Below are 19,443 nucleotides of genomic sequence, written 5' to 3' on the forward strand. Positions count from 1 at the left end.
CCTGCTCGGCGCCCTCCGCCGGCGGCGGCGATGCGAGCGGGGGGCCGAGGCGGCTCCTCGCCCGGGTCCGGCCGGGGAGCGGTGCCGGGGAGCGGGGCGGAGGCGGCCGAGCGGTGCCGTCGGGGCGTGCGGCCGGCGCTCGGGGAGGCGCGGCGCTGCCAGCCGGGCTCTCCGCGCTCACCGGGGTCCGGGCGAGCCCCGAGCCCCTTGGACCAATCCAAAGCGATTATGCAAGACGGCGGACCAATCAGCTCCGCCAGCTCATGAATATTCATAGGCTTGGCTGAGTCAAAGCTTTTAGGCGAGTTTGTGTAGATCTACAGCATCATGCTTAGACTTTTCAAAGAGACAAACTCCATTTTCTTATGAATGGAAAGTGAAAAACCCTGTTCCGCTTAAATTGGGTTCTTTCCTGTCCTGAGAAACACAACAGACCCCAAAAAGGCAAGCTGAAGAGAGAACACACACACAGACCAAGCGACAAGAAATGACCATGACCACCATGCCAGAGAGTCTAAATAGCCCCGTCTCAGGGAAGGCTGTCTTTATGGAGTTTGGGCCGCCCAGCCAGCAAATGTCTCCTTCTCCCATGTCCCACGGACACTATTCCATGCACTGTTTACACTCCGCGGGCCACTCTCAGCCTGACAGCTCGTACAGCACAGCTTCGTCCTTCTCCCGACCGCTGGGCTACCCCTATGTGAACTCGGTCAGCAGCCACTCGACCAACCCCTACATCAGTTCAGTGCAGTCCTACCCCAACAGCTCCAGCCTGACTCAGACCCGGTTAGAGGAGACAGGTAGGTGCACTCGGCTTTGGGGAGGGGGGGAGGGGGGGAGGGAAGGCAAGGAGGGAGGGAGGGTGCTTGTAAAAAAAAAAATCTTTCGGGGGGCAAAAATTAAATTAAATTACAAAATATTAGTCAGGAGAGGCTGAGGATCACAGGGGAGCAGTACACAGAGCACACAATGCCCGGCTGGAAAAGAAATCAACCCAGATGTGCAAGTATTAGTCTTCGTAATTATTTATTGCGTAGCGCTATAAACAATGTATGCAATTAAGGGTAATTAAACCTAAACTGCAGCCTGTAAAAATAGCAAACTTTCTCTGGGAAGAAGCCTGGGCTGCCATAATCGCCCGGAGCCTTTGTTAGCGTTACTCGAGCTTCACTTTTCTTCCTCCTCATTATTGTTTTTGTTGATGTTGCTGCTGTTATTGTTACTATCGCTGCTGCTATTGCTGTTACTGCTATTATTACTATCGCTGCTGCTATTATTATTATTATTATTATTATTTATTCTGCATCGTTTGTGGTTTGTAGGGGCCGAATCGGAGAAAAGCACTGTGGTAGAAGGAGGGGAAGTTCGCTTTAATGGGAAAGGGAAAAAAATCCGCAAACCCAGGACTATTTATTCCAGTTTGCAGCTGCAGGCTTTGAACAGGAGGTTCCAGCAAACTCAGTACCTGGCTCTCCCCGAAAGAGCCGAGCTCGCAGCGTCTCTGGGACTCACCCAGACCCAGGTACAGCTCCGAAGGAGCCGGCCCTGCTCCCGTCTCCTCTCCCTGTCCCCACCGCCGGCGTGTGAGACCCCACGCGTGATGCAGACGGGTCACAACCGCGGGCAACGGGTTGTGATTGCCATCGCGAAATGGCAACGGGCACAGCGGCCGCGGGGGGGATGAGGGAGAGAGGATGGGGGGCCCCGGGCGCCGGGGTCCGTCGGACCCCGGGGGAGGGGGTGCGATGCTGGACCGTCCCGGGGGATGCTGAGCCCTGTCTCATTCCCGTTTGCAGGTGAAGATTTGGTTTCAGAACAAGCGCTCCAAATTCAAGAAGCTGATGAAGCAAGGAGGGGCCGCCCTGGAGAGCAGCGCCCTGACCAACGGCAGGGCTCTCTCGGGCAGCTCGCCACCGGTGCCCCCGGTGTGGAATACCACCTCCGCCTCTGGTAAGGCCTCCTCGGGGACCCCGGGCACCTACATCCCCAGCTACACGTCGTGGTATCCTTCGGCTCACCAAGAAGCTATGCAGCAGCCGCAGCTGATGTGATTATAAACCCGTTTTCCCCTACCGCAAGCACTATCGGTCCCGAAAAGAATTAAAATTATTACGGGAAAAAAAAAAAGTAAAATAAAAGGAAAGGGGGAAAAAAGAAAAAAAAAAAGATAGGGGGGAAGAGAGAGAGAGAGGAAAAACCACAAAAGAAACCCAAGCAAACAAACAAACAGGAGGCCTCTTGCCCATGCAGCCATTAGGACGCTGCGCTGCCGCTCGGTGCCGCGGAGCACAGATGTGATGCGGGCCGGCTCCCGGTGCTGACAGCTGACGGAGCGGCCCCGAGCACCGCACAACAGCCTGGGAGCAGAGCGAGCGCCGGCCGCGGCTTTGTGGGACAATCAGAAAAAGATGTCCGTGTGTCCTGTCTGTCTGTCTGTCTGTGTCTGTTGAAATGTAGGTCATTTATTTACTACCCCGACCTGACGGTCTCTTCAATTGCAAGGGGGAAGGAAGCTGTACAATTTCCAGAGCTTCTTCCCCTCGACGTTTTCTGTACCTTTCACTATCCATCTGTATATTTTTGTTGTTGTTAAAAGGGGAAGACGGGGGGTTTATTTATTGATTTTAAATTACCACTACGAGAGTGCTGGAAACAAACGGACAATCCGGCTTGCTGAGTGCACTGCTCGGACGCACAGTTTACTTTAAACAAAACCACATACGGTCCCCCGCCCCCCACCCCCACCGCCGCCCCCCAATAAATCACCACAAGAGAAGGATGCGATTTTTAACTTTTACAGTAACTTTTATACTTATCCGGTGTGGAGAGGTTTGGCCCGAATGATTTGCATTTCTCGCGTATTTAACAAAGGAAATAAATGCACATTTTTTGGTACTCTGAAGTGGAATCGCAGCAGCTGCCGCGCGCTTTGCGGAGGTGAAGCAAGGCGCGGAGGACGGATCCAGAGCCCGAGCGCGGTGGCGGGGGGGAGCCGACGGGCGGGCGGGCGGGCGCGCCCGCGCAGCTCCGCGCACCCCGGCGAGGCTTCCCCGCGGACAGCCGGCCCGAAATCGAAATGCACAAACCGACATGCAGGAGCAACTCGCTGTACATATTTTATTCTTAATTATTATTATTATTATTATTGTTCTGTAAACATGTTGCACAAATTTAGCCTCTTTTAATTATTATTATTATTATTATTTCCGTTCTGTTTCGTGTGGCTGTAAAACATGATGCTTTGTGTACTGAGATCTTGACATTTTACTTGTGAAACTCGGAAGATGTGATAAACTGAGCTCGGCTGTGTTTAGTGTTCTATATGTCAAAGTTTAGTTTTATATTGAGAATGTTAACTTATTGCTTTGTATCTGGGGAAGGAAAGGAAAAAAAACCCACACAAATCTTTGTACATAAGTTATAAAGTTTCTTTGAGACAGTAAAATTATGGTTTGGAAAAAGAGACACGCGTGCTCCCTGTCTCGCAGCGCGGCCGGCGGCGGGGCCCGGGCTAGGATCGGCGCTGCGCGGAGGGGCGGCTCGGGGCCGGGATCCCGGGAACAGCTCCGGGGCCGGTGGGGGGATGCGGGCAGGCCGGGACAGCCCCGGCCCCCGTACCGAGAGCCCGGCGGCTGCCGGAGCCGCTCACCCCCCCGACGGCGGAGCCGTCCCGGTGCCGCCGCGGCTCTCCCAGGGCCGGGCTCAGCCGTGCCCGCTCCCCGCGCCGGGGACAGCCCGCAGGCGCTGTGCCGGGGGGCGAGGCGCGGCAGTGCGGAGGGGAGCGGGTCGCGGCCGGGCCCTGCGCCGCCCTTGCGCGCAGGTTCCGCGGGGGAGCGGCCGCGCAGCCCCGCGGGGGCGATGCTCACCCGCCCCGAGACGCGCCGCCGCAGGCACCCGCTCCCCGGTGCGCGGGGCCGGCGCGCAGCCCGTGGGCGCCAGCGCAGTGTGCTCCCGAGGCGCGCACACGCGGCGCGGCGGCGGCGCGCCCGGGGCGGACGGTGGGGGTGCCGGGTCCGGCGCCGAAAATACTTCCCGGCTGTGTATTTCCCGCGATGCCGGGGCCCGAGGCCGGTCCACAGCAGCCCGGAGCCCCGAGCGGGGCGGGAGCGGGGCGGCTCGGCGGCCCCGCAGCGCCCCGGGCCCCGCGCAGCTCCGGCGGCGGCTGCAGCCGGCGACCGAACGCCTTTGGCCGGACAGGAACGGGATGGTCAAGCAGGTCGGAGCGCTTTACGGATATATTGGCTTCTCCTAATTCAATAATGTCTCTCTAACAGTTCAAATAGAGAAATTATTAGTTTTCTCTCAGCGAGGCGGTCTTGAGTTAGAGTCTATTATAATTGTACATTTGAAAATGTTAATCTCAATACAGGCCTAATTAATTCTGCCTTGTTACTGACAAGTAGTTCATCAAATATCTGATTCGAAGATTTTCATAATGAGGATATTAATTAAACTATGAATAATCCAAAGGTGCTTATATTGAAACAATACCTCATTACAATGATTAAGTCCTGATTTCGAATATTATACCTTTAACAATTGTCACCCCGCAAACACAACCTTATGGATGAGTCTGTAAATGGCAAAATGTAATTTTGGGATATATTTTTTCCTTGTTGGGGAAAAAAAAAAGCGCCCCTCATTTTCAAACACTTCTGAAATAGGTTACACACAGCTTAATGATGATCAAAATGACTCTTTTCTGCAAAAAAAGACCCCAAAGTGCGCGTACAGCTGCAAACCCAAGAGGGTCAGCATCATTTCACTGTATTCTCTTCTTGATTACAAGCCGAGCCCATCAAACACAACATAATTACAGTAATTTCAGGTTTATTTATTCTAATGCAGTTTCCCCATCTCTCTGGTAATTATGAGCAATTTTTTCGCCCAGGGAATCTTTTTGCATTAACAAAAGAGATAACGCACTGAAAGCCAAATTTGCTGTGCATTGAGAAAAGCGAAGAAAAAAAAATAAAATAGGTGCGAGCTGCCATCTCTGCAATTCTCCTATATTGGAGCTCTGCAAATTGCTTGCAGGTGTATGGAGCAGAGCTGTCAATAGGAAGGGGCTTCCAAATTAGCAAATGCACAATGTTGAAGTAATGAAGACAGACTTAGCAAAATTGCCAAACAACAGATACCTCTTTAATATCTTCCACCCAAAAAGAAAAAGGAAAAAAAAAAAAAATCCCTTTGGAGTGTCCCTGCGAACCCCTTTCAATGGCTGGGGATGCGGTACATGTGTCAATCTATTTGCAGAGCACAGAGCGGCCCCTGAAACCAGAAAAAAATCAAATATCAGAGCCAAATCCGTTTGCATTCGGAATTTGCTCCCTTCGTTTGACAGAGGGGAATGAGAAGTCCCCGCGCCGCCGCCCGCTCCACTCTCCCCGCCACCGGCCGCCTGCCCCGCTCCCGCCACGTCCGCCGCTCTCACGCCGGTGAAAATGTGCCACGTCCCACCCCGCGCCGGTGCCCTCCCCTCCCGGCTCCTGGCTGGGAACCGGGCACTAACGCTCCCCTTTGCGAGGAACCGACAAACGCACACCGCAAAACCACCGCCGCAAACGAGAGCGCCCCGGCGCCGGCAGCCCCCGGCCCCCGCGGAAGCCCCGGGCGGCGAGTGCCCCGCGGGAGCCCCGGCCCCGCTCTGCCCGCGCAGCGCTCCGCGGCTCGGCTCCGCTCGGCATCCCCGCGCCCGGCCCGGCGCCCCGCTCCCTTCCCTCGCCCTGGCGCCTCCGCCGGGAAGTTTTGCGGGGAGATTTGGGCCGGCGGAGCCGCCGGCGGTGCTCCCCCCCGCCCCCCACCCCCCCCGCGGCCCGCGCGGGGCATCCGTCCACGTCGCGCCCCGTGCACTCACCTACCCCCGCGAGAAAGGAGCCTGTGTCGCCACCCTTACCTTCCGCCTCAGTCCCTGAGGCTCTGCGCACAAGTCTTTGCTTTACAACAAACCAAAGGACCGAACGCGGCTTTTTGCTACGAAAGTTACAGGAGCGAGAGAGAGACGGGGAGAGGATCGGCAGGGAGAAAGAAAGGGGGGGGGAATAAAAAAAAAAAAAAAGAAGCCGAGCACAATAATAATATCCTGAGAGCGCAAATGTGGATTGAGATCCCCCAGAGATGCACATGCCTCTGAGCGCAGCAGCCTTTTTGCAGCTCTGCTCTTGCAGAATATGACTGAAATTTTCTGCTATATAGCCTCTGTCTTTATAGCTGATGAAAAAAATTGCAGATTATTAGCATAAATGTTTACTCTTCATTACGCTGATGACATTGTGCACTCGAGATCTTGGTAATCTTTGGGAAAATTATGAGTAATTTTTAAAAATTTTAAAGCAGCAGCAGTTACCATGCAATTCAGGCTAATTCTGCGTAGGCTCCGAACGGATATAATTATCGAGGAGTCAAGATGTTATGCTAAAAACTATGCATTGATATTCCCATTTATTATGTACATACAACTTTGACAATGTTGATGCTTGAAATAGCAGGAAATTGTCTTGCGCAAAAATTACAGTCCATATTAGGACATGTGAAATTGCGAAGAATTATATAGTAATTGCAGGCTTTCAGATGGGAGAGCCAGAATGCTCAAACTAGTGCAAATGTGGATAAAATTACAGATCAGAGCAAAAATTAGGGAAAAAAGGGGTCTGGGATTTTTCAAGTTGGCTATAGGATTCCGGAAGTGTCTAATGCCACATGATTGCTGCAGCTTTAGGGGAGACATTCATGCCTCAAATAACTCCTTTTGCCAGAGCCGCTTTAATTGAATTTCTCGTGCTTTTTCTTTTCACCGGGGCAAATGAGTAAATTGCCTACCCACGGCACAAGCCCGGCCGGCCCCGCCCGTGCGCCGGGGAGGCAGACGGTGCCTCTCGCTCGGGCGGCTGCCGGGCCGGCCCCCCCCCGAACCGGGCTGGCCCCGGAGCCGTTGCTTACCCCGGCCGCCCCCCTCGGGGCCGGCCCCGCTCAGCCACCCCACCCCCCCCCCGGGTCCAGGCCCGACGGAGGGGGCCGTCGGCGCTGGGACGTGTGGCTGAATGGGCCCGGCCCACCCCTCGCACACCGAAACCCTTCCCGGAGCGCCGGGGAGGCAGGGGCAGCCCTCGCCCCTCGGCTGCCCCGCTCCCCGCGGCTTCCTCCGGCCCCGGGCGGCCAAGCCCCGCGTCGCTACCGCCCTGGGCGGGGGCACACAGTCGGCACCGGTGCCTGCCCCGTCCCACCGGGCAGAACAGCATGAGGAACCAGATTACAAACGCAGACATAGCTATACGTGTGCATCTGCGGGCGTGCGGAGGTGCAGCACGCCCATGCCTCCGCTTGCCTTCGCCGTCCTCGGCGCGGTGTGAGCCGCGTCCCAAGCTCCGGCGAGCCGCGGGCGAAATGCGGAACCTGGAAGGGCTCCGGGAGGTGCGGGGATGCGGCAGGATGAAGCGCGAACACCTCCACGCACACACCAGGCGCAGGCAGCCCAGGGAGAGCTGCTGCTAGCAGGCAGCAAATAAACACTAATAAATAAATAGCAAAATAATAAATAAGCAGGAGAAGGAAAGCGCGGAGGGCACCAGGGGCGGCCCGCGGTCCCCCCGTCCTGGGGCGGGATGCTCCGCTCCCGGAGCCGGGTAAGCGTCCCCTGGCTGGCCAGGGCCCTGCCCCGGGACCCCGCGCCGCTGTCGGCGTCCTGCCTGACCCCGCGGGGCCAAGCTAAGCTCCGCACCGCACCGCTGCACCGGGCTGGAGCCGCTGGGCGAGGAGGGACAGCGGGAGGGGACGGGGCAGGTGGGGTTGGGGGGGCAGGTGTTTGGGGGGAGCTTTATTTAACAGCCAGAAGCGCCTGTAAAAACGACGGGGCAGGGGGTGGGGTGGGGCTGTCCCTGTCCCGACCGTGTCCCGTGCTCACGGTTTCCTCTTGCGTCCCGGACGAGCGGTTTAGCAAAACTTATCACCTGGCAGAAGGGTGTCCTAGTCCCGCTATATCCCTCCCCCCCACCTCCGGGGCCCGTGGAGGCACCACGCGCTGCCGGGAGCACAGTCCCTGCCAGACCGCGGTTCTGCTCGCCACGCGTCCCCCCGCCACGCGTGCCCGTCTCTGGAGGCGGCCCCGCTGCCTTCCTCCCGCCCGCCCCGCCCCGTGCCCGGCGTCCCTGCGCTTCGCCAGCGGGGAAACTCCTTCCCCCGGCCCGGGCGGCCCGCTGAGGCCGCCGCCGGCGGATCCCTCCGCGGCCGTCGGGGGTTGATGCGGGGCAGAGCTGCGGGCCGGGCCGGGCCGGGTCCGCGGCTTCCTGGGGTGGCACGGGGCTGTCCTCCCCGTCCGCGCCGCCGGGACCAGCGGGCAGCTACTGCTTCCCCCTTTGTCTCTCCCGCTCCCTGCTCTCGCCTCCTTTGCAGCCGCCCCTCTCGGCCTCCAACACCCACCCCCACCCCCCGCTTTTCCTCACTCCTCCTTCGCCCCTGTGCGCCCCCCCATTCCCCCGCCCCCAAGTTTTCCCCAAGCTCTAAGGAGCAACCCGCCCTTCCGCCCCCCCCCCTGGCGTGTCCCCTATGGGACCGCGCCCTCCCCCGCGCCTTCCCCGGCCCCGTGCGGGGTCCTCGTGCCAAAGCCTGTCGGGAGAGTCCCGGCCGGGCTGCACATTCCCTGCCCCGGGCGAGCTGGCCTGGGCCTCTTAATCGGGACTCCTCCGCACCGGTGCCTCTCCCCCCGCACCCTTCCAGGCTAACGGGGACCTCGGGGCGACAAGGGGTAGAGACACCCCCAACCTCCACCATCCCTTTACTTCTTCCAGCCGCCAGGACCTCCAGGGATGCACCCCTCAGGGTTACAGCTTGAAGGGGCACAGCCGGGAGCGATACGTCCCGAGGGGGGCAGCTCGGCGGGGTGCAGGGAGGAGTACAGAGCCTCCCAGAGGGCTCCATCTTGCCCTGGAGAGAGAAATCCCAGAGGGGTGCAACGTGGAGGGGGTGCAGCCTGGAGAGATCCAGCCCTGGCGTGGTGCATCCCGAGGGGCCCGGCCCTTCAGGGGCCCACCCCGGAGAGGTCCAGCCAGTGCCTCCAGCCCTCGAAGGGCCACAGCGGAGCTCGGGGGCAGCCAGCAACTCCGGCCCAAGCAGAGGTCCCACGCAGGCTACCGGCCTGGGTGCCCATCCACGGGGGCGGGAGCGAAATGTCTGCGGGGCAGGGCTGCGCCCGGGACCAGCCGCAGGGGTACTCGCGTCCCGGCCCCGGCCCTGCCCCAAACCCCACTGGCCCGTCTGGGAGGCGGCAGGAGCCAGGCCCGGGCGAAATGACGCTGGCGCCAGCAGGCGGGGGGGGGTAGGGGGGTGGGGTGGTCTGGGCTGCTGCAGGCGGCGCTGAGTGATTCATGGCCTCGCCGAGGAGACTGGCAGGGGCGAGATTTTATTGTAGACGGGAAAGCAGAAGGCGGGGGGGAGAAGAAGGGGGGACGTCGCCGGATTGCGGCAACAGTTGCAGTGGGGAGGAGGTGGAGGGGACGCAGCTCTGCCCCCCCAGCGAGGGCCGGGGTCCGGATCGACACCCCCAACCTCCCCCATCCCCAAAGAAACTCAGAGCGGGCACCATGGAAACAATAATTTATTTAAATAATCTCTGCTTATTGTAAAAGAAACATTAAAGAGTGTTTAAGTTTTCCATAATAAATAACCAAAAATACCCTGTTTTGTTTTTCACGACTCTCGACAGCAAAGGGCGCGGTGGCACGACCAGTGGCTGGGTTGCCGGCGGGGGGACGGGCGGGGGACACGGAGGGGAGGGCTTGCCGCGGCTCGGCGCCCGCCCCGGGGAGGCCCCGTCGGGACACGAAACCCGCCCTGAGGCACCGGGCGGGCGGGAGCCCCCCCGGCGGGAGGGGCAGAGTTGCGCCGGCCCCGCCGCCTGCGACCGGCCACGCCTTCGCCGGACGGTTTCGTTCACGGCTAAAAAGTGTAACTTAAACACGGGAGGCTCTTGTTTTAAATCTAGATATAAAAATTATCTTTTTTTAACATTTTATTTTTTTTAATCCCCAACATCGAAGTGAGGTCATCCGCAAAGGCACCTATCAACTTTAAAAAAATAAAAATAAAGTTAACCAAAGTTCTGCACCGGTGGTTTGATGAAAAAGCCGGGGAGGAAGAAGCGGGACGGCTGGAGGGGAGGCGGGTGCTCGCTCTGCAGCGCGGTGGTTTCGGCGGCGGGAGGGCGGACCCCGCAGGGCCGAGCGCACACCGGGTCCGCCGCCGGCAGCGCGACGGGACGGGGCGCGGAGCGGTTCCTTCCCGCCAGGACGGCCGGAGCCAGGCTTCACCACAACACCGGTGCTGCACCTCGTTGCCCCACGGCTGCCGGGCGCGTCCCCGCGGGGCTCAAGTCTCTCTGCCGGCGCCTAGAAGATGCCGCCGCCGCCGTGGTGGTGCGGGGGCTGCGCCGGCTGCGGGAGGGGGGCGGCCGCCGGCAGGTGCGCCGGGCCGCCGGGCGCCGGCGGGTACCACGAGTAGTTACCGAGGAAGGCGGCGGCGGGGCTGGGGCTGGCGGTGCCGCCCGCCGTGCGCGGGTGCGGAGCGAAGTCCCAGGCGGGGGGCGAGGCGGGGGGCGGTGGCGAGGCGCTGCGGCGGGGCGGCGGCTCCGCCGGGATCTCGCCGCTCTTCCACATTTTCTTGAACTTGGAACGGCGGTTCTGAAACCAGATCTTCACCTGGGGGGGGCAGAGAGAGGGGCGTCAGGCGGCCTCAGCCTCCGCGGGGCCGCCCCTGAGCCCGGTCCTCCCGCGGCATGGCACGGACGAGCAGCTTTGGCAGCACCGAGCGGTCCCGGCGCTGCCTCGGAGGCGCTGCCGCTTCCCCCGCACTCCCACCCCCCCGGGCCGTCCGGGCGCCGCGGGCGGGCCGCGCTCCTGCTCCCACGCCCGCACCCCACCCCGCGGAGGGGGAGCGGCCCCGGCGGGGTGGGCCGTGCCCGCGGCCCCGCGGCGGCAAAGCCCTACCTGGGTCTGTGTGAGGCCGAGGGAGGCCGCCAGCTCCGCTCTCTCGGGCAGGGCGAGGTACTGGGTTTTCTGGAAGCGCCGCTGCAGAGCTGCCAGTTGGAAGCTGGAGTAGATGGTCCGGGGCTTCCGCACCTTCTTCGGCTTCCCGTTCACGATCCTGATCTCCGGCTCGCAGTCTTCCTTCTCTGCTGCAGCAGAAACGGCGGCCCCGGTGAGGAGAGGCGCCCCCGCCGCCCCGGGCCCTGCCCGCAGTTCGGCATCACCGCCCGCCCCGTCGGGGACGAGCGACCTCCGGGCCCACCCCGGGGCCCAAGCCCCCACCGCCTCCTCACCGGGCCTGAAGGGGCCGTCCGTCTCCCGCCGGCTCCCGCAAGCCGGCCCCCTCCCGCCCCCGGGGCTCGGACGTACCGGAGTCGTTGTTGGCCGGAGAGGCCCTGCTACCGTAGGGCCCGTAGGAGCCGTAGGCGCCCGCGTAGCCCAGGTCGTAGCTGGCCTTGGCGGAGTAGGGGGCGGTGCCGCCGCCCGCGTAGGGGTAGGAGCCCACCGGGCCGTAGGGCGGACCGCCCGCCGGCCCGTGCTGTTGGTTGGTGTAGTAGCTGCTATCGGTGGCCGTGGAGACGGGCAGCGTGGGGGACTCCTGCGGCTTGTGCAGGCCGCCGTGCTGGTGGTAGCTGCCAGCGGAGATCTGGCTGGCGTGCATGTCCGGCACCAGGCTCTCCAGCACCCCGGTCATCCCGCGCCCCCGCCGGCCGGGGCACGGGCCGCCGCCGCCGCCCCGCGGCCGTCCCACCGGGGAAAGGCGATCAGGGCCGCGCCACCATACTCGCTGGGCTCCGCGCCCGCGGGGCCGGGCCGGGGCGGGCAGCCGCGCTCCCGCCGCCGCCAGCGGGACGGGCTCTGCGGCGCCGCGCGCCGCCGGGACGGCATTTAACACAGGTCACGTGGCGCGGCGCACGTCACCTAGCAACAGCCAATCGGGCGCCCGGCCGCGGGTTCGCGGGGCACGGGACGGGAGCAACGCCGGGCGCGGGCACGAGCGGCCGCGGGGTCGCGCCTTGCGAGGGGATGTACGGCGCCACGGACCGGGACCGGGACCTGGACCGGGACCTTCCCCGGCCCAGTGATACGGCTCACGCCACCGCACCACCCCGCCGCCGCGGTCCGACGGGGCGGTCCGACCCCCGCCGGCGAGCGCTCGCGCTGTGCTCGGTGTGCGCCCCCGCCCTGCCGGTGACCACAGGAGAAGGCCCACTGTGTCCGTTCGCCCCTTGCGAGCGGCATCCCCGCGCGGCGGGCGGAGCGGGGGCGGGCCGCAGTCGGGGGTCCTTCCCGGGTGTTCTGGCTCCGGGGCACCGGCCACCTACCGCCCCGCCTCCGTGTCAGGGCGGGAGCTCTTTCCAGTGAAACCTCTGCAACGTTACACGGCGGGGGGGGCGACGCTCCGCCCGGTGTACACGCACGTGTTTTATCCAGCCGTTGCTGGCGGCAACCACGGGACGTCCCTCCACGCCGCAGCCGCTAACGGCGCTTTGTTGCGGCCCCGGCACGACGGCCGACCGGTGGTGCCACGCACGCCCGAGCCTTCTCCCTGCCCCGTCCGCGCCGGCGGGCAGCTGCATCGAGGACGGCGCCGGCCGTCGGGGCCGGGCCGGGCGGGCACGACAGCGCTGCCCTCGGCCGCCCTCTGCCGGGGGCAGCGCCACGGGGCAGCGGCGACCGGCGTGGCGCCTCGGGGGCGCGGGGAAGCGGCTTCGGAGGCGATCTTCTTTTTTGTATTTTATTTTTCTCGCTCGGCTCTCCCGCCGCGGAGCGGTGCCGCTTCTCGGGAAACGCGTTTCTTTAGCGGGGGGACGTTAAAACGCGGACGGTTCCCGCGTCGCCCGGGGCGGCGACGCGCGCGGGGGGAGGGCGGGGATCTTACGGGTGTTCAGGGTGGGCCCCCGCGGAGAGGGTAGGGAGGGAAGAAGGGAGGGGGACGGCACTGGTGCGAGGGTGGCTGCAAATGGGGCAAAAAGGGGATAAAAAGGGTGGTGGTGCGGAAATAATAAAAGAAAAAGAGAAGCCGGCCGCCGTGGCGTTATTTGCAAGGGCTGGGGCGGGGGCTGGTGGCCCCGGCCCTCCCCCGCGAGCCCCGCGCCCGCCCCGCCTCAGGAGCCCCGGCGCGTGCCTCCTCAGGAGCCCTCCCGGCGCTCGCCCCCGCCCGGCTGGGGGGGCCGGTCCCGGTGCCGGGCGGCTCCGCCGGGCGTCCCGCCCCTACCGCGGGGCGGCCTCGCCCCGGCCGCGGCACCGCTGCGGTCGCTTTGAAGCGGGGCGCGGCTGGAGCCTGTCCGTCTGTGCCCGGAGGGGCGGCGGCGCTGCGGCGGGCGAAGGTGAGCGAGGCCGGGCCGGGGCCCCGCGGGGCCGGCGGCGGTGGCAGGTTGCCCCGGGAGCGTGGCCGCTCGGCCGGGCCACCGTTTGTGCCCAGGGTACCGGGTACGGCCTCGGAAAGAAGGGACCTGCCGGGAAAGCGGGGTGATACGGCCGACACCTGGCGAGGTCGGGCCGGGAGAGAGCCGCGGCGGTTACAGGGGAGGGTACGGCGCCTGTGGCAGGGGGCCCGCCTGCTGCTGACCCTCTCAAACGTAGTATTTAATGCAAAAGAAAGCTGGTTTATAAAACCCGCTGTCTGAGCTCGCTGCTGTCCCAAGTCACACCGTTGTACGACTGTTCCTCTCCCTTGCTGGATGGGCCAGCAGCCTCCAACACCCGGGGCTGGCACGGGAGGGAAGTGCAGGCAGGCAGCGTCTAGTGGTTCTCTGGGCAGATCCGGGCAATCTGCTACTCTTCATTAGACACGTTTTGAAGCGTGCGTGATAGTTCCCAAAGAATGCAAAAGAGCAAGGACATGTCACCTTATCTCATTCTGAGGACTTAATGCAAAGGACTTACTGGAAATTTGTCCTGCTATGTGGCAAAACTTTTTTTTTTTTTTAAATTAAAGTAAATATTTTAGTGCTATATAGCCCCATGCATGTGCGTAGTGATTTACACAAAAAATAAAGGGCATGGTTTTGTTTATTTCAGCTTATATGAATAGTCTTTCTCATGCAAGTTGTTCCTCCTAAATTAGCCCAGGGCTCTCACAACTTTAAGTGAATTCTCACATGGTAGCTGCTCCAGAGTCTTAGGCTTTGTTCCTGCAGTTCATTTTGCCTGTGTGAAGGCACAGGCTCTGCTGGAATGACCACTGGAGCATTACTTATGCGTATATTCACATGGCTGATCTTGTAGATTTGATTTTATTATTTCTCATTTACTTGAACTTTGCGTGTGAGTAAGGTAGTTGTTTTAAACACCGAGTTGTATAAGTAAGGGCATGGCTCTCCGGGTCATGAAGGTGAACAGGTTATGATGCAGGGAGGGAAGAAATCAGGCAGCAGGAAGGAAGGGTGGGTTGTACTAGGTAAAGAGACAACTCGACTACCATGAGTGTTTTAAAGGGCACTCCTCTGAATCAGTCTTGCTATTAGCGAGGATTTAAGGAAAATAGCGGCATTAGTCTGGCCTGTGTTTATGTGTTTTCTTGTTCTCATATTGAGTTAATAATTTAAATCAAATTTTTTTTTTCCCTCTGCTTTGGGAATTGTGCATGTTGTCTGGATGGGTAATTAGAAAGGACCCAACGAGACTGGGCCATGAAGTAAAGCTCAAAGACGAGGAGGAGTGTTTTGTGTACCTGCTACCACTACTTGTGGTCTTGCTTGGTTTTGGTGTAATAGGTCATGTGTTATTATTTATGTCCTGTGAGAAGGAATGTTTGGGTGATGCAAAATACATATCTTATGGAGGTTAGTCATTCAGTTGCACATGGGAGAAAGATGATTGCCTTCCCATTGCAGAGCAGTTCACTGTTCAAAATTTTGGTCGTGATGTTTATATAAATGTACAGTACTTATTGCCAGGGGCTGCAAAGCAATTGAGGTAGCTTTGTTGTTGTTGACTTTCTTGTTTAGGAAGCATCCTCATGCCGCTAAGACTGTGGATGTATTTTTTTTGTCCAGTATACTAAACACAGTGTGTACCAACAGAAGAAAGGACCATCAGTTTTCAAAATCATCATCTCTCCAGCTGATCAGTTTGTACTATTTTTTTTTTGTTAACAGGCCAGTCGTGTATGACTCATATAAATGGCTACAGTAACTCCTGTGTGGTATGTTTTGTTTTATTTTTTGTTAGCTATTATTTTGTGATTCTCTTCCTAAAACAGAATTAATCTGAGAAAAATGTGAAAGCACTTAAAGGCTGCCATCCTAATTCTTTATATAGAGTAGATTTAACCTAGGGATTAACAGAGCAAGTTGTTCCACAATGTTTTATCTCAAGTTTGACTTGAAGAGAACCACACTCAGCATTAAGAAAGAGATTAATTTTTAATCTGCTGTAGTTGTTAATATTTTGTCCATTATGATCCACATCTGCCTGAACCACTTCACTTATTTCATTGGGAATGTGGTGATTCTTGGGAAATGGGCCTGTTGTTTTTGATAACGTTGCAAAAAAGTAATTGGACAGTAGTTGTAGAGACACATGGCAGTGGCACGTTAACAAGTACAGGTTTCTTTTCATGACTGTGGGAAATGCTTTCCAGTGGATTTATGGTGATACAATGCATGCTATAGTCCCGAGCATTTGACTTCATAATAGAAGGGTCTTTTAAATCATGTGCTGCATGAAGCCAGGAGGGGGGTTTATGCTTGCTTTGTACCTATGAGATCTGGTATTACACTCTGGAGTAATGGTAACAGTTAAATCTTCCTTCTCCGAGGGGTTAAGCATATCAGCTTTTAGGAAATTGTATGAGTCTTTTCAACACCCATCTGGAAGCTTGCTACCTGCTGTGCTTACTTTCAGAATCCAGCGTTATCGTTTTCCTCTCTAAAAACTGTTTAGTGTCTCATCCATCTGTGCATCAGATTACTTCATTCCAAAAATCACAAAACTCTTCTGGGAAGAATATGCCCCCTTGCATGGCTCCCTGAGGTTTCCTTTCTTAGCCCCTTGCTGTAAACAGCTTATACAAGCGTGGTAGGAGACATGGGCTCTGTAAAATCCTCTCAGAGTTGTTTATTAAGGTGTCTTGGCCTCAGATTATCGTTCTCAGTGAAGATTCACTGGCAGCTCAGCACCTTTCTTCAGTAGAAGCCTTTGCAGGCTGGAGCACAAACTGTGACTTTTAATAGTGGGTTAGTTCGGTGTTATTTAGCACAGGCATTTCTCATTTGCGTCCTTGTACTATATCGAGGAAGTGCACAGCCTGATATGTTGGGGTGAATGTCTAATATCAGCACATTCTTGGGTCTAATTATTGCTACAGATGGGGGGGAGGGAGGAGGGTCTGTGTGCAGAATGTGAAGGCAATAGAGCATCAGTCCTCCATGTGTGGCACTTTGGTTTTGGGAATAAAGCAGAGCATACCCAAGCAGTCCCTCTTACCTCCTTTATGGCTGTGAAATCCCACCCAGTGCTTAAGTAGGGCCCATCAGGCTGTTCTGACCACCTCTTGTGTCTCCAAATTTTTTTTTTTACTATCTGTATCATAAGTAGCAGCACTGACAAAAGCTATATGGTGTTTTTTTCTCTTGTGGGGGTGGATTGGTAGAACAGCTAGAAAGTAATCTTTTTAATAGTGTTATACAGGAATGTTAACCAGCCACAGGCTGGGCAACCATGACTGCAGGTACGCATACACTCTGGAGCAGGTGGTTCTGAGCCCACTTTATAGTGGATTTAAGCAAACTCAGGTTCAGCCCACAGGTAAATCTTTGTTGAAACTATTTTGTGTGTGAATATTTAGGTGGAAAAAATATGTAGTAAGAACGTGCGTGAAAAATACTTTCAAGATTAATCAGTAGATGATATCTAGTATTGCTGTAGATGACAAGTGTGAGAGAAGCTGAGAGGCATATTTTGTGGGAACAGGTTTAGGCTAAGTTGGTCATTTGTGTCACTATGAACTGTTGTTTTGCATAGGTAGTGGAGAACAGATTTTTTTGCCTTGATTTTAACATCTGTACAACCTTTACCTGTGCAGTCTAAGGAGCACAGTTGTTCAACATGGAGAATAACCTAGACTGCTTTGGTTTTAGTTTAAGTGTGATTATTTTAAGGGTTCAGTTTAGTGGACAATGGTATTTGGAGCTGAGAAATGCTGTATCACCTCAGTGTGCTTGGATGAGTTTTGATTTGTAATGCCAGTGAACTGCCTGAGGGGTGGAGCAGAGTTTCTCCTGCAGTATGTTGCTTGAGCTGACACCTCCTCTGACTGGCAAATAACAAGGTCTGTTCCTGATGGAAAACATGAATGTCTTGCTTGGAAGGATGGGATGTTTGTTTTGCTTTAAAGAAGATATGCTCAAGAACAGACCTCCTAAGTAGATTATACAGCTGCTATGCACTTGGTGCGAGTCCTAAATGGCTACATTTCCATCTGGAATGCCACACTAGATGGACTCAAAGTGTGGGCCATGCAAACTGCAGTGCCTCTTCATGGGAACACTTGGACATACGCTCTGGGATTTGGCACTGGCTATCCCTAGCCAGTGAATTGCTTGGAGATGTAAATTTAAAATAAAATCTTCTTTCCTATAGTGAGAAAATGTGCACATACAAACCACAAAAAATAATCGTCCTTGACATTCATTTGCTTTTTGTTTTTAGAAGTGGTAAAGTCAACATGATCAGAAGTGAGTCGAGATGATCTTGACTTGTGAAGCCACAGTTGTCCCATGAACTGGATGGGGGACCTCTTAGTTGAGCTGTATAGCTGAAGTCCATTGTCTAAACACAAAAACAGAGGGAGTTTTGGGCAGTCACTTGTCCATGAGGAGAGTTCAATGTCATAATCAGCACACATATGTATCCTGAAATTGTTCCTCTCGGAGGGAAGGGGATAAAAGGAACTGTGTTCAGATTCACAAGAGTAACTGGCCTTTTCTTGTGGTTGCTTAGCTTACAATATTGTCAGGTGCTTTACACATGTATTTCGTCTGATAGTATTTTTCCTGTTGGCAGAATGCCTAGATCTGAGAATGACATGCCTTTTATGAACACTGCTATAAATCTAAATAAATAAAGTAGTTGCTTTTGACTTGTATGCATGGCTGTTAGGGGTTAGTGTTGCCACCTAGACCAGCTCAAGCTCCTTAAATGTTCATTCCCATCCCCCCCCACTTGGAAACTATATAAGGCAGAAGGAGAAAAGATACTGAAAACTGAGGTAGAGCACAGCAACTGCTGTGGAGGGATTACATTAAGTGGTAGGTGGGAAGTTAGCTAAACAAATTCTGTTGCCTTCAGGGCCTCTTATATTATTAAGTGACTTTGCATGTAGTTTGCAGAAGTGGTCGAGCAAATGGATTAAAAATAATAAGGGGAACATTCAAGTGTAAAGAACGTAAGTGGCCACAGGATGTCCCCACTGTTCCATGCTGATGCATCCTGAGAGGCCATTTATCCTGTAGCACAAAGCTTGACACATTTCTTAAGTGTGATACTTCATATGTTGGAGGTTTAGCATTCATTTTCATATTCCCAATGCTTATTAGATGACAGGGCAACCAAATAACATCTGGTCTGGTGGAGGGAGAAGGGAAAAAGGGGAATGCTTTGTTTGGCTTGCTTGCTTTAGGTCTGAGTTCTCTGTTAACTCTCAAAGATTGGGAATGGACAAGACTTGGGGTTTTTTTTGAAGTAACAGTTATTCATTCCATGTGAATGTAACTTGGTCGCTCAAATTAGAATGAGAATTTATTCAGAAAGGTAATTTTCTGCTGACCTTTAAAAGCCTGCTACGGTTGGTTTGTGTGTTGACTAAGAAAGCAAAGGGGCTTGTCTAAGGGCTTGTCTGAACAAGGCTGGTGGCATCGAATAAATTAGGGTGTGAAAGTAAAGTAATGTTTTTTGGCTGTTAGGATAGCCTACTGTGGAAGTGGTTTAATTTAAAGAGAAGGGAGGCGTTCTGCAAAATAAATATATCCATGCAGGAAGCTGGTGCAGAGAATAGCTATGATGATAAAACATACACCTTGGCTTCTGAATAAAATATGTGTCCCAAAACCCTCTATGTACTATATGTGATGGACCAGACTGTGGCTAATGCTGCACGAGGATATATGCAGGGAAGAGTATAGAGCATAAGGAACCCTGTGTTAGGGCTGGGACCTTACGTGAAAACAGACTCCCGAGTCCAAGACCATGCTTTACATGTAGACTATGGCAGTGATGTTTTCCTCAGGAATTCTTTACAGCTACAGCAAGTATATCCAGTTACTTCAGATTTTCAGCACCTCTGAAAATCACAGCCTGTGTTTTGAAGTCAGGTAGTATTTGAGATGAGGAACGATAACAAATTGGGTAGCTTGTTGTACCTGGAAATCCATGCAGGCAGGCTTTGTATGCTGGGTACAGTCAGTCATATGTCCACATT

The 19,443-nt window shown here is 56.3% G+C and overlaps 2 protein-coding genes and 1 long non-coding RNA gene across 4 annotated transcripts in view; 2 read left to right on the forward strand and 1 right to left on the reverse strand.

Annotated features, from left to right (window-relative positions):
• Positions 1-487: 487 nt before the first annotated feature.
• On the forward strand, positions 488-3,451 carry DLX1 (distal-less homeobox 1). Its single transcript, XM_064451596.1, has 3 exons — positions 488-800; positions 1,323-1,522; positions 1,797-3,451. Exons 1-3 carry the CDS (start codon positions 488-490, stop codon positions 2,049-2,051), a joined length of 768 nt encoding a protein of 255 aa, XP_064307666.1. The 3' UTR covers positions 2,052-3,451.
• Positions 3,452-9,576: 6,125 nt separating this feature from the next.
• Positions 9,577-11,898, reverse strand: DLX2 (distal-less homeobox 2). The gene is made up of 3 exons (XM_064451595.1): positions 11,388-11,898; positions 10,980-11,167; positions 9,577-10,691 (listed from the first exon to the last, which is right to left on the reverse strand). Exons 1-3 carry the CDS (start codon positions 11,710-11,712, stop codon positions 10,383-10,385), a joined length of 822 nt encoding a protein of 273 aa, XP_064307665.1. The 5' UTR covers positions 11,713-11,898; the 3' UTR covers positions 9,577-10,382.
• A 1,233-nt stretch (positions 11,899-13,131) lies between these two features.
• Positions 13,132-19,443, forward strand: part of LOC135313379 (uncharacterized) — a 92,015-nt gene continuing 85,703 nt past the window's right edge. For both annotated transcript variants that reach the window (XR_010373010.1, XR_010373011.1), the window contains exon 1: positions 13,132-13,348. This is a non-coding gene — a long non-coding RNA (uncharacterized LOC135313379). The remainder of the gene's footprint in view (positions 13,349-19,443) is intronic.

Source organism: Phalacrocorax carbo, chromosome 5 (assembly GCF_963921805.1).
Source record: "Phalacrocorax carbo chromosome 5, bPhaCar2.1, whole genome shotgun sequence".
Taxonomy (NCBI): domain Eukaryota; kingdom Metazoa; phylum Chordata; class Aves; order Suliformes; family Phalacrocoracidae; genus Phalacrocorax; species Phalacrocorax carbo.